General features: G+C 35.0%; 1 protein-coding gene across 1 annotated transcript in view; it reads right to left on the bottom strand.

The window, feature by feature from the left end:
• The window catches only part of CCT4 (chaperonin containing TCP1 subunit 4), a 100219-nt gene that overhangs the window by 41768 nt on the left and 45137 nt on the right, over positions 1 to 13314 (bottom strand). The window contains exons 9-10 of the mRNA XM_069848372.1: positions 9331 to 9438; positions 5704 to 5834 (exon numbers count right to left, since the gene is read on the bottom strand). Of these exons, the coding sequence (XP_069704473.1) occupies positions 5704 to 5834; positions 9331 to 9438 (239 nt within the window). The remainder of the gene's footprint in view (positions 1 to 5703; positions 5835 to 9330; positions 9439 to 13314) is intronic.

Below are 13314 nucleotides of genomic sequence, written 5' to 3'. Positions count from 1 at the left end.
TGCCCATCTCAAACGTCTGGATTTAATGTTCCTAATTATGTCAGGTGAAGAATATAATGTGTGCAGTTCTGTGTTATGTAACTTTCTCCATTCTCCTGTAACTTCATCCCTCTCAGCCCCAAATATTTTCCTAAGCTCCTTATTCTCAAACACCCTTAACCTATGTTCCTCTCTCAAAGTGAGAGTCCAAGTATAACATTAAAATATTATAATACTGGCATTAATTTTATTAATGTAGTGTAAAATTCTCCTCGATTTTACGATACTCTTAATAATGATAAACCTCTCCATTATGATTACTTTTAGAGTCCCCATTACATACATTTCTCCTGATATGATGACAAAATAGGTCACAAAAGAGTAAATTATAAACTACAGTAGACCTACTCAGTCATTTAAAGAGTCGACTCAAACTCCTGGACCTTGAAAATCCTGCTACCACCATCAACTATAATTTTTGTCCCTGTCATCCCATTCAGAACAGCTCTGGAACTTAACAACCCTCTTGCCAAACAGGTGTACAGCACTGATGTATGAAGCTCCTCCTTCTGCCTCTTTGGCCGTGCACCGTCAGTGACCAGTGTTTTTCTTTGGTACCATAGTCTGTTGTGTTTTAAATTACGTACATATCAGGTGGTTGTTAAACAACAACTCTTTAGTACGATTCTTGGCATCTCTCCGTGCAGTCCCTACCCGGAGAAACTGAGGGACTCCATGAATCAGAAGCAGTGAAAAATATAGTGGGACTGCGTTGGTGTTAATGCAGCTTATGTGGGTACCTCTTTGTTACTTGTTAGCTTAAACAAGTTTAAGCCCCCTCACCACGACAAGGTGAGTACCCCTCATTTATCGTGAAAAACAACAACTGAATAGACTATAGTGGACTTTATGTTGTCAGCAAACAGCTGGATACATTAAGAAGATTGATTTAAACAACAACTCTGATTATGAGAAGGGAGTTGAAATGTTGTCAACTGCTTTAACGAATTATGGTGAATGGTTTGATGACATTGTTCCACCTGCAGAAGAATACTCTGCAAATTGAGACTGTTGTTTTTCCTGAATGAAAGAAAACATTGCAGAGGAAATTCAAAGCAAACATATGGTAGATGAGGCAGGGGAAGAAGAAGAATAAAATGTGAATCTACCGACCTCAACGCCATTATAAGCTACTGCTTCCTATGAAGCTAAGTTTCTTGCAAATATCCCTTGTGTTCCAGAAGGTCATTTAGTGACTGTCTACGCAAAAATAAGATCTTTGTATGTTCCCCTCTCCATAAGAAGAAATGTAAAACAGACTGTCACTAATGACTTCTTCAAAAGAGGACTAAGAACAAAATTTAGGACAATTTGTTATCTTTTCATGGTTTCTGTGACCAATGTGCAAAATGTGTTTTTTCAAAAAGAGCAAAAAGTGAGTGCACATAATGCATAGTAGGCCTACATTATTGTACTTAACAGTAAGATAAAAATTTCACGTGTTGAAATAAAACTCTAGTTTTTCTTTATATTTGAACGTAAAATAATGAGAAGAATTTATGGACCTGTTTTGGATAACGGCATGTGGAGAATTCGATATAATGAGGAAATCAACCAAGTTATTAAAGGAGAAGATATAGCAAGATTTATAAAATCACTAAGGCTGCAATGGCTTGATCACCTAGAATGGATGAATGAGAATAGAATACATCTAAAAGTGTTTAAAGCAAGATGTTATTCAACAAGAGAGAAAGACCGAGAATATGATGGATGGCTGGATGGAAGATCTGAAAATTATGAACGTGAGGAGCTGGAGAGAAAAGATTTGAAATAGAAGAGAATGGGCACTGATTATGAAGGAGGCCAAGGCTCACATACGGCTGTAGTGCCGAGTAGTAAGTATTTTTCTTTATAATTTTTGTTTTATGCTAAAAAACCCAGATCTCATATTGTAGAATATATAAGATAAGACAATCTCTAGGGAAAAAAATGAAACTCTCTGCATCTTAATCCACAGCTAATTCCCGATTTACCACGAAAATCGTCTGTGGTTGCATTTAGATTGGCAACAGGCCATGATTGTTTGGCCAGGCACCTGCATAGAATTGGAATATATCAGTCCCCTAACTGCCCATTGTGCAACTCAAACCAAGAAATGGATTCGGAACACCTCAAAATCTGTGCTTCAATGGCTGGCCATGATAATATCTTTGAAAAATATTGGAGTGCAAGAGGTCAAATGACTTTATTGTCAAACGCCTGGCATTAGAAAACAACAACATATTGTAGAATATGTTCAAAACCAACCTCTCAGGCTCATTACTGGTGGAATCAAAACAACTCAAATAGATTCTATGAGATTCCTCACTAATATTAACAGCATCAAAATGACAATAGAAGAAAAAGCACTGATTCAATATGAAAAACTTATCAGATTACCAGGAAACAATTGGCATTCATACAGTCCTCTCTGTAGATTAAAACTCAAAAAAGTTTCATATCCATGGTTCAAGAATTAAACAGAAAATCAATATCCCGAATTTAAAAGAAAACTTACAAATTAAACCAAACCCTTTAACTCTATTAAATATAGAGTATAATCTAAATTTAACAGAAGAAATACTAAAATCAGAATTAAACACTGAAATAATGAAACAATTGTCTTTAGAGACAATTAATATTAGGTACCCTCCACAAAGCTGGCTTCATTTATACACCGATGGATCCTTGATCTCCAGAGAACAAGGTGCCAGTGCAGGTGTTACATGCTGTCTCTTCTCACTTTATAGATCTTTTGGATATGGAACAACAAGTTTTGATGGAGAAATCATTGCAATAAGTGAAAGTCTCAGGAATCTTCTATGCCACATCAATAAACTTAAGAATGCAGTTATACTGTCAGACTCCAAAGCAGCTATTCTATCAATAGTCTCTAAAGACACACTTTCATCTCAAACAGCAGAAATAACTAAAATGCTCTCTCAATTAATGTCACTCAATAAAAGAATTGTATTCCAATGGATACCATCACATTGTGGAATCCTGGGAAACGAGATTGCGGATGCATTAGCAAAGAAGGGCAGCACTGCTAATTACAGACCTGTTACTAAATCTATGTATAACTCTGTGAAGAGATTTATTAAATCTACATACTTAGACTTCAACAAACAAAATTTGATAACAATCTCAAGAGAAAAAATGGAACTCTCTGCATCATAATTCACAGTTAATTCTCGATTTACCACGAAAATCGTCTGTAGCTGCATTTAGATTGGCAACAGGCCATGACTGTTTGGCCAAACACCTGCATAGAATTGGAAAATATCAGTCCCCTAACTGCCCATTGTGCAACTCAAACCAAGCAATGGATTCGGAACACCTCAAAATCTGTGCTTCATTGGCTGACCATGATAATATCTTTAAAAAATATTGGAGTGCAAGAGGTCAAATGACTTTACTGTCAAACGCCTGGCATTAGAAAACAACAACATATTGTAATTAAGCATTATGGATTCCTAAATTATACAGGAGTGGTTCCCTATAGAGTATATCTTCCAATTAGCATTTTTTTTTTTTTGTAAATTCTGAATGTAACAATAAATTCCTCTACATTATTTTTTTCTGGTCCACGTGGTATTGTGATTTCACTGTATAGCACGCACAGTGGGCCAATGTAAGCCTAAGTGCAAGGACCTTCCCAAGTATGTCCCTCAAAAAGCCATAGCAAGGAAAAGACTGCCTGCAGCCACCTATCACCGCATGACAACGACCAACTGAATCACAAAATTTTTTAACACCAAATCTTCAGTTGCCATTGTTCTGAGTACTGTTCGTTTTTTTACCTCACTTTGTTTGAGTTTCATCTCAAACATCCTGTTTGCATTATTCATATCAATATTACTACTGTTAGTATTTCCGCACATTATTATCACTACATTTCTGTTTGTTCGTCATCTGTGGAATTCAAAACATTGATAACTGCTATATGTAATGAACAGTTGTGATAGGCAACTTTGAGAGACAAAGATGACTAGCCTGAATCACTACCGAACTTTGATGAACCTTGTGCTGCAAGAGAAAATAAGAAGGCCTGAATAGGATTTTGAAAGTGCATTAGGGTGTTATTCCATTTAAAGGCCAAATGACATTCACTAGGGACTGCAATACAGAAAAGAAAGTGAAAACTAAAAATACTGTAATGACATGTCTTATGTTCAATGTTTTCTGAAACTAATTCTTTAACATTATTTTTGTTTTATTATGTTTTACGAATTTTCACAGCCCTGCAATATATACTGACTACACTCCAACTCTAGCTACTAGCAACAGGCATCTATAATGAACACCGATCAAAATACCCCTCATTACTGAATAGACTACAGTGGACTTTATGTTGTCAGCAAACAGCTAGATACATTAAGAAGATTGATTGATTGATTGATTGATTTTACGCATTTTAATGGGGTTGGGGACAACTCTCCACAGAAAATTGGCCACAGAGACAACTCGCCACATAATTGAAATTCATATCAAAGACTTAGTCCAGTCTTTCTGGAGACAGCTTCAGACCGAAGGATTGATACAGCAACATAATGTTGAAGAAAATTCAGAATAGAGGGCACAGTTCCACTCACTCTTCTCGCTAGCTTTTGTTCCAGTAGAGGATGTCCATGAAGCATTTGACCAAATTCAGGAAACAGGGGAAGGTGATCTGATTCGGGTATTTGATTTCATAGAAGATAACTACATTAAAAGGCGACATGGACGAGGCAGACAACAGCCACTCTTTGCACCTGATACTTGGAACTGCTACGATCATGTCATTGAAAATCTGCAAAGAACTACTAATACATTCGAAGCTTGGCACAGGAGGTTGAACCTATTAATGGGGAAAGCGCGTCCTTCCTTGTATCACATGCTGGAACAACTGCAGTTGGAAGTGGAAGAAGTGGACAGATGCATAGAGAGGTTGGAAGGTGGTCATTCTCCTACCAAAAAGAAGCAGAAGTACATCGACATGGACAGACGAATATCACATATAGTTGAAGAATACCTGCGGTACAAGGCAGAAGGCACCATCATCCGGTACTTGAGAGCTGTAGGCCACAACCTAGCAGGACATTTTTGAAGCCAAATTTACATGTAAATAGCAATTAACAAATTTAGTGGAATTTACAATAATTAATAATTATTATTAATCTCTGTATACATTTCCACAATATAGAGCTTCTGGAAGTCATGGATTTATCTTTCTACCTCAGTGTGGCAAATTGTCTATTTGTGGCAAATTTTCTATCTGTGGCGAAATGTCTATTTGTGGCGAATTGTCCCTATTACCAATTTTCGGTGGCCAATTGTCCCAGTTACCAATTTTCTGTGGCCAATTGTCTGGAACCGATTTTAATGTTGCCCTGCAACTACCATTTTCTGGCAAGCAGCTTTTCCTTCCCCACTGTATTCTATAAAATTAAACATCTACAAAACTGCTCAAGAGTACACTAGCCTTCTCCAAGAACTCTATAATTACTGTTAACAGTGCAGCAAACTGTCTTCTCTTTGGGCAAGTATAATAGTAATTGTTATAATTGAACATTTAACAATTTACGTTATTAATATCTGAAAAATTTCTAATTTCAAACACATCACTGAGCTACTCTCATATTTATTCTAAAAAAATCTTGCAAAAACACACTCCGATAGTCATGATACTCTAGAGTTCAATACCTTTGTTTGACAAGGCATCGTACTACACACAATGCATCATGGAGAGATCTGTCAGCCTCTTCTAACACCAGTTTGTTGCTGCCTCTAACGAGCACAGTCACTGTGCGCCCTGGATTCTGAATTCCAGTTATCTGAAAATTAACATTCATATGTCAAGAGGAAATAAACACACTCAGAGATCCAAAAAAAAAATAATGGTATATGTAGATGATATATTAATTTGGGAAGAAATGAAAGAGCTTTAGAAACTTCTTTAAACAATCATTTCTTTGAAGGGCTGTAATAATCTGGGTTATAATTGAAGACCCGAGAATGATAAGTGGATAAAGACCAAGACAGCAGCTTTGAGATAATCGAGAAAAACTATTTTCATTATTTTTTTTTTTTTTCAAATTCAATAAATGTTTTAATAAAAGGTAAAAGGTAAAGGTATCCCCGTAACATTCCATGAAGGCACTTGGGGGACATGGAGGTAGAGCCCCATGCTTTCCACGACCTCGGCACTAGAATGAGGTGGTGTGGTCGGCACCACGCTCTGACCGCCTTTTACCCCCGGGAAAGACCCGGTACTCAATTTTATAGAAGGCTGAGTGAACCTTGGGGCCGTTCTGAAAGTTTGGCAACGAGAAAAATAGTCACTAAAAAGTTTCGGACATCTTTTAACATTTTATACCATTAAAGTAAACATTAATTGAATCTCCTATGAACAATTAATAAAAAATTGACGATGGAGTTAGCCAGTTCTCACTCTCAATAAAAATTCTGAATTTCTTTCAATACAAAGTGACAAAAATGTGAACTTAAACACTAGCTACATGAACAACTTTACTTAAAATATGTTTTAACATTAAAAAATAATCATTTTATGCCATTATAGTAGAAATTAATTAATTCTCTTTATATTATTTTTAACAAATGTAAGAATAAACGTATCCAGTTCTCACACTCAAAGAAAGAATTTAAATTATTTCAAGACAAAATGTATATGTAAATGTAAATACTATTCGACAAAATAATAATGTCTGCAGTTAGTTAAAATAATAGGAAACATATCATACTAGTGGCTTGTGCAGCAAATACTGCAAACTAAGTCCATGAGAAGTTCAAATAAAAATTGTTCAGATTTATTTTCAACTAGCCGTACCCGTGCGCTCTGCTGCACCCGTTAGAAATAAATATAAAGTAATTACGTAATTAAAATAGGACATTTAATCCAGGGAACATTCGTGTTTGATAGAAGGATAAATCGTTTAATATGTTACTTAATTTAAATTGGATCCAAATAATTAAAATGCGATCATTTTGGTCCAGAGACACTCATTTGGTGCAATGACAATTCCTTTAACATGTTTCTTAATTTTTATTACATGCAACCATAGTTTAATGAAGATTGATGCCATTTAGATTTAATGTGTATATTTTATTTTACTTGTTATAGGTTTCCATTGAATTATGCTAATAACTTAATTTTAACCCTTGTTTTCTACGTATTCAGTAAATGGCGCTTGGGCCACTATGGTTCTGAACCCTTCAAATAACTTAAATTATATTATATAATATTACATAATATTATATTATATTATATCAGAAGTTACTGTAATAACAGTATAGCATTATGTCCATCTAGAGAAACTACACTTTCCAATGGTGAAATAATAATTAATTATACAAATCGGTTAATTTAGCTTCCAATATTACTTCATACAAACACAGAAACATTCTCTGTAGGCTGTCTTTAATAGTTTTCGAGTGTTGCTGTCCAAGGCCCCTTATAGACGAAGTCATTTGTTTTTTAATTCATTACACGGCCTTAGATGGCAGTTATTTTAATTTTAAAACTCATTTATCTCATTAAATATCAGTCCTATCAAAATTTTTCAAGGCATAAAACTTATCGAAAATTATTTTTAAAGAAACTTTTGTTATGTAACATTTTTCACAAAAATCAATAATAAGCGAGATATTTCGATTTATTTAATTCAGGCCCCCTTATAACCCCCCTTTTAAATAACGTATTTTGAATGCCATATAGCCTAAAATCTAAGTTACAACGAACTTAATTTATATTCCAATTTTCATCGAAATCCGTTCAGCCATTATCGCGTGAAAAGGTAACAAACATACAGACAGACAAACAAACAAAAATTTCAAAAAAGCGATTTTCGGTTTCAGGGTGGTTAATTATATATGGTAGGACCAATTATTTTTGGAAAATCGAAAATTACCAGAAAAATTTCGGCTACAGATTTATTATTAGTATAGATGAAGAATACCAGACATTTTGAAAGTTATTTGCTTCCATAATGTTTTTTTATATGCCAAATACTTTTCCTTGAACCTATCCGTCTTCAGTTCTTGAGTTTCAATGCGAAATCACAAGTAGTAATGTCGGGACGATCAGTGAGTTTTTCATGTGGGAGTAATGCAGTAGCTTACTTCAGGTCATTGTGGATTGTAGGTAAAAGTTAAGAAAATGTAATGTTTGTCATGCTTTGAACAAAAGACTTAGCATCTTGGTATAGCTGCTGCATGTTTCGTGAACTACCCTGAAATGTAGAGGGCAGAATCACTTTTTCCCCACTAAGAGATCTTGCTGAGGTGATCAAGAGACTACAAAATTTTGTAGGCCTCATTTTATCAATAAGTAATACCTTTTGGTATTTTCCCTACAACAAAATATGCTTGGCAGCGATCACAAATCTAATCAATTAAACCTAAGAAATTTAATATGAAATTAATTTTGATGTAGTTTAAAGACGCAGCTAAAATAGGAAGCGTGACTCAATTACTACCAAGGAAAATGAGAGAATCAGACATATAAATATCTATATCACACTGCCATTAAATATATGAAAAAGACCCATACTACTTGATTAATAACTATAAAAGTAGTTCATTTTTAATAACAATATTGTTACCTTGCGTAAGTTTTATAGTTTTCAGTAACATATATATAGCCGTTACTCAGTAAATTATAGAAATGAAGATCTAATATAAAATATTCTTTCTCTGTGTCTACTTACTTAAAGCTCCAAAAGGTTTCACTTTAATATCATCAGTATATCATTATGTGTTGCATTAACTATAATAATATTTCATTTTTAATGGTAATAATGACATCAAACATTATTAAGTTTTGTAGTTCTTAGTATCCAATACACAGCTGTACTCGGAAAACTACAGACCAGAGAATCAGACCTGTAAATTATTTTTTATAAGTTATCAAAAAATTACACAAATGAAGATCGACGTATTGGCATTATGATGTGAAAGAATCTGAGCCATCTGAACTCTATGTCAGCAATCCTGTAGGTCATGGCCTTCGTGTAATAATCTATTGTTTATTGTAGTGTGTGTTTTGTTTTGTTCTGAAATGCAATTAATTAGTTCTCAAAACTGACGAAAGATGGATTTTGGAAAATAGGAAAATTATTTAGGAAAATTGACATTTCACTGAAAACTACTATTTTTCTAAAAAACTTTGGGTTCCAAGCTTGAAAATGAGGGGTAATTTATTAAAATGTATATATAATTTGCCTCATAAGCGGTGTCATGTTGGTATCACTTGCGAGGTTCAGACCTGTCTTCGGACAGTTGACCAAACAACAACAATATAATATAAATTACCTTAACAAATTTGCTGCTTCCAGTCTGCACTTCTTCCACTAGTTCAGCAGTGGCAAGATGCTCTGGCACGAAGTGATCCAAACTTGCTATAGGCCGACAACCCAATGTCTGCAAAGTAAAGTTTTATAATGAAATTTCAATAATTTTATTAATCTTTGCAAAACTGTTAAATTTATTGCAAGTGCCAACTTACAAAATTCTTTCTTACAGCTTGTTCCATACATTCGATAAATGGCCTATTATTACATTAACATTACAAATTCTATTAATGATTTGCTAGTTAAACTCTCTTTTCAAATTATAAATCTATTATTTCAGTTAATATAAATTAAATTTCAAGTATTTTTAACGTATTTTTTTTAATACTTTACACAGTCACACCTAGCAGACTCCAGTAAGAATTTTACTTACTCCATCTGGAGATGTTACCAACTAACCAACATTTTATAAATAGCAATACCACAATAATATTTCAACTCTTTGCTATCTTCCTCAGTTTTCGTAATTTTTTAGGACATTTTCCAATTCACATATTTTTTTTTTGTGTCAACTATTACAATTACACAGAACCACGAAACAAGAGACGTCTTATTCAAGGACACCACATTAATGTAATATTTTTAAATATTAATGAAATATACATATGCATTTACTTTTTTGTAAATATTTTAAATGGAAAAAAGGGGGGGGCAGATTTAAGGTCAGTGTTCATAGTTTACAAGAGCCCATGTTAAAACAGAAGTAACAAATAATGCATATCTGGAATCAGCAATTTTATGAAATAATGTAGTTTGCTATTAAGGGTTAGCAACAACAGGCATTACACCTCAGGTTGGTGAGTCAATCTTTCAGATTTTAGCAAAATGACCTGCTTCTCTTATTTCTCTCCCCTTTTTCACATACAATAGAGAAGCACTAAACAACTAACTGGTGCTATTCAAACAGACTTGAATAAAATTTATAACTGGGCGTTAAAGCATAGGATGAAAATAAATGGTTCTAAAAGTAAATCTATACTATTTTGTAAAACCCGAGAGGAAACTAGTCTTAATTACGAATTCAGTGGTGTTGTAATTCCGCAAGAACAATGTTGTAAATACCTACGAGTGTATTTAAACTCCAAACTTTCTTGGGGAGAGCATGTTGATAATGTTACGGGTAAAGCATGGAGGGCACTTCACTTTATTATGAGAATTTTGAGAAAGGCTAGCCCCAAATTGAGGGAAATAGCATATCTAACGTTAGTGCGACCGTTAATGGAATACAGAACTACATGTTGGGATCCCTATAGAATATATCAGATAAATTCCTTAGAAAGAATCCAGTATAGGGCAGCAAAATTTGTTAAAGGTAAAAGAGAAAATGGAAACGATACGATAAAAGAACTTAAATGGAAAACTTTGGAAATCAGACGTAGGAAAACTAGAATAGCATCATTGTATAGAGCACATCTAGGTCAGAAAGCATGGGTAGACATAACGGCTCGGTTAGAAAAGCCAACGTACTATGGTAGGAACGATCATGATTTTAAAATCAAATGTAGGAAACAGAAAACGGATGTAGGTAAATTCTCATATTTAAATAGAACTATAAATGATTGGAATGACCTACCTGCAGCAGTCTTTGAGGGCTGTCCTTCCTTAAGGAGATTCAAGAATAATTTAAAAAGTTGTGTATAAAGTGCAAATTGAAATTAAGGTGACATTCAACATTTAATTTTTTAAGGTGACATGTATTTATCAAGCCTGACGAGTTTACTTCCTTGATTTGAATTGTAAATTATTTAAAAATAGCGTGTAAGAGGGCCTTAGACTAGAAATGTTTAGTTTAAATGTAGTTCTGTTTATAAGTATGCATAAGGATGTAATTATTTGACTTATTTGAACTGTTGTATCAGTGAAGCGAGGTGAGTCAGTGAAGTTATGGTTTTACAGTGCAGTGAACAGTTCCGATCAGTGATCATTTATAGCGTCAATGAAATGTGTTCTATGGTGTCAGTGAAATGTGTTACAGAGTGTCAGTGAAATGTGTGCTAAAGTGTCAGTGAAATGCGTCATAGTGCCACTACAGGGAATGAGATGAGAGTAAAGTGAAAGACTATTGAAACTTATGTAGGACCTATACATAATTATGTAGGTTGTGTTGTAAAATTAGGTATTTTATTTATGTTTTATTATTATTGTGTTAAATTGTATTGTGTATTCTTATTGTATTGTGTATAAAATTGTATATGTGTTGTAAAATTGTATTGTGTATTGTTAATATTGTATATACCACTGCCACTGGGTGCTTGCCCACTTGCAGTGTAAATAAATACATACATACATACAACTGTGTCTATCATACCAACTACAGAGGACAATGATCCACGTGTGTTGAGTACTCAGCTGATTTGCTTCCTGGTCTCTGGTACACCTCAGTTAACTGTCAGTTACTTAACTGCACTTATAAATTTGACTGCACTGATAACTTTCATGAGTTCCCGAAAAGTTAAATGTAGATTTATCAGATCTTGTAACTAACATTTGAGGTAACTTCAAGTTCAGTATCTCTTGTTGTCCATAGATGTCTCCACTAGTATTTTGTCAGTGATTTTTTAGTTATTTTTATTTGCAGAAGTTTTCAGTACTAATATGACAGTGAGCTCTGTACTAGTAGGAGCATGCTTTTTAATTAAGGAACCGTGTGATAAACAATAGTGTACATGTACACTTCCATCTCAGTCGTAATATGATTAAAAAGGCAATAATTGTTATTTGGTGTGATCATCGAGGTAAATAATACTAGTTAAGAGAGGGCTAGATGCAATTTCTGCTACAAAACTGCAACCGCAGTTACATTCGTCCATATGAATGCTTTCATGTGTTCAAATGGACTTTTCAGAGACTGAACTACCACTGGTATTGGTAGAACACCCAAAGAATAAAACATTCCTTGACTGACGACGTAGAATCTGAAGTTTATGAAGAAAATTAAGCCTAAGATATTCGAAATTGTTCGAAGTTGTCTCGGGCTTCCGGCCAGGTCATAAGTTGGTGATCCACCGACGTTTCGAGGATGTTCATCTTCCTCATCTTCAGGGTTAAATGATATCTGAGGGTACCCAGCTCCTTAATTTATAGTGCCAGAGGGAGGAGTCAGCCGAGGAGCTGTGCGCTGATTGGCTGTTATTAGTGCGGACCGCGGCCGATGTGTCGTCTTGCTTTGTGCTTTTCGGCTGAATGACCTTGGGTCTCACGGTGGGCTCGGCGGACGAGTTCTCATGTGTCCTCCGCTGATGACGGCCCGTCGTCCGGACGGTGAGAAATTTAATAGCCGGTGCCCATGCTGCGCTTAGTTGGAGACCCGAGTCCCGGTTCAGGTTACCGCGTTCTGCCGCTATGGCCAGGGTTTCTTTTACTCTTCTATCCCAATAGCCCGAACATTTAGCCAGGACCTCGGCGTTATTGAAATTAGCCCTATGGCTTTTTTCAATGCAATGTTCAGCCAATCCGGATTTTTCGGGCTGCATTAATCTGATGCTTCTTTGATGTTTCGAAAGACGCGTCGCTATTGTGCGTCCAGTCTGTCCAATGTAAACCACATCACATTCACACGGGATGCGGTAGATCCCTGGTACTCTGAGGCCTAGATCGTTTTTTACTGATCTGACCTTATTCCTGATTTTCGGCGGAGGTTTGTGGATTGTTTTTATTCCATGTTTGTGGAGCAGTCTGCTTATCTTTCCCGACAACTTCCCTGTGAATGGTAGACAGACTGTGGCTGGTTTTTCCGCTTCTAGTGAGTTCGTGATCACCAACTTATGACCTGGCTGGAAGCCCGAGAAAATTTCGAATTATCACGTCGCCAGGAAAGCTTCAGTAGTTATTTCGAAATTGTTTTTACAAACACACATTATTATCCTAATATGTCATAGAAAGTAGAACATTTACCATAAGTTACCTTATAATTTTTTTAATTATACCAATAATATAGCAAATTAAT

This window comes from Periplaneta americana, chromosome 15 (genome assembly GCF_040183065.1).
Source record: "Periplaneta americana isolate PAMFEO1 chromosome 15, P.americana_PAMFEO1_priV1, whole genome shotgun sequence".
NCBI classification, from domain to species: Eukaryota; Metazoa; Arthropoda; class Insecta; order Blattodea; family Blattidae; genus Periplaneta; species Periplaneta americana.
Note: the sequence above shows the minus strand (reverse complement) of the source record. Positions and strands in the feature narration are given on the sequence as shown.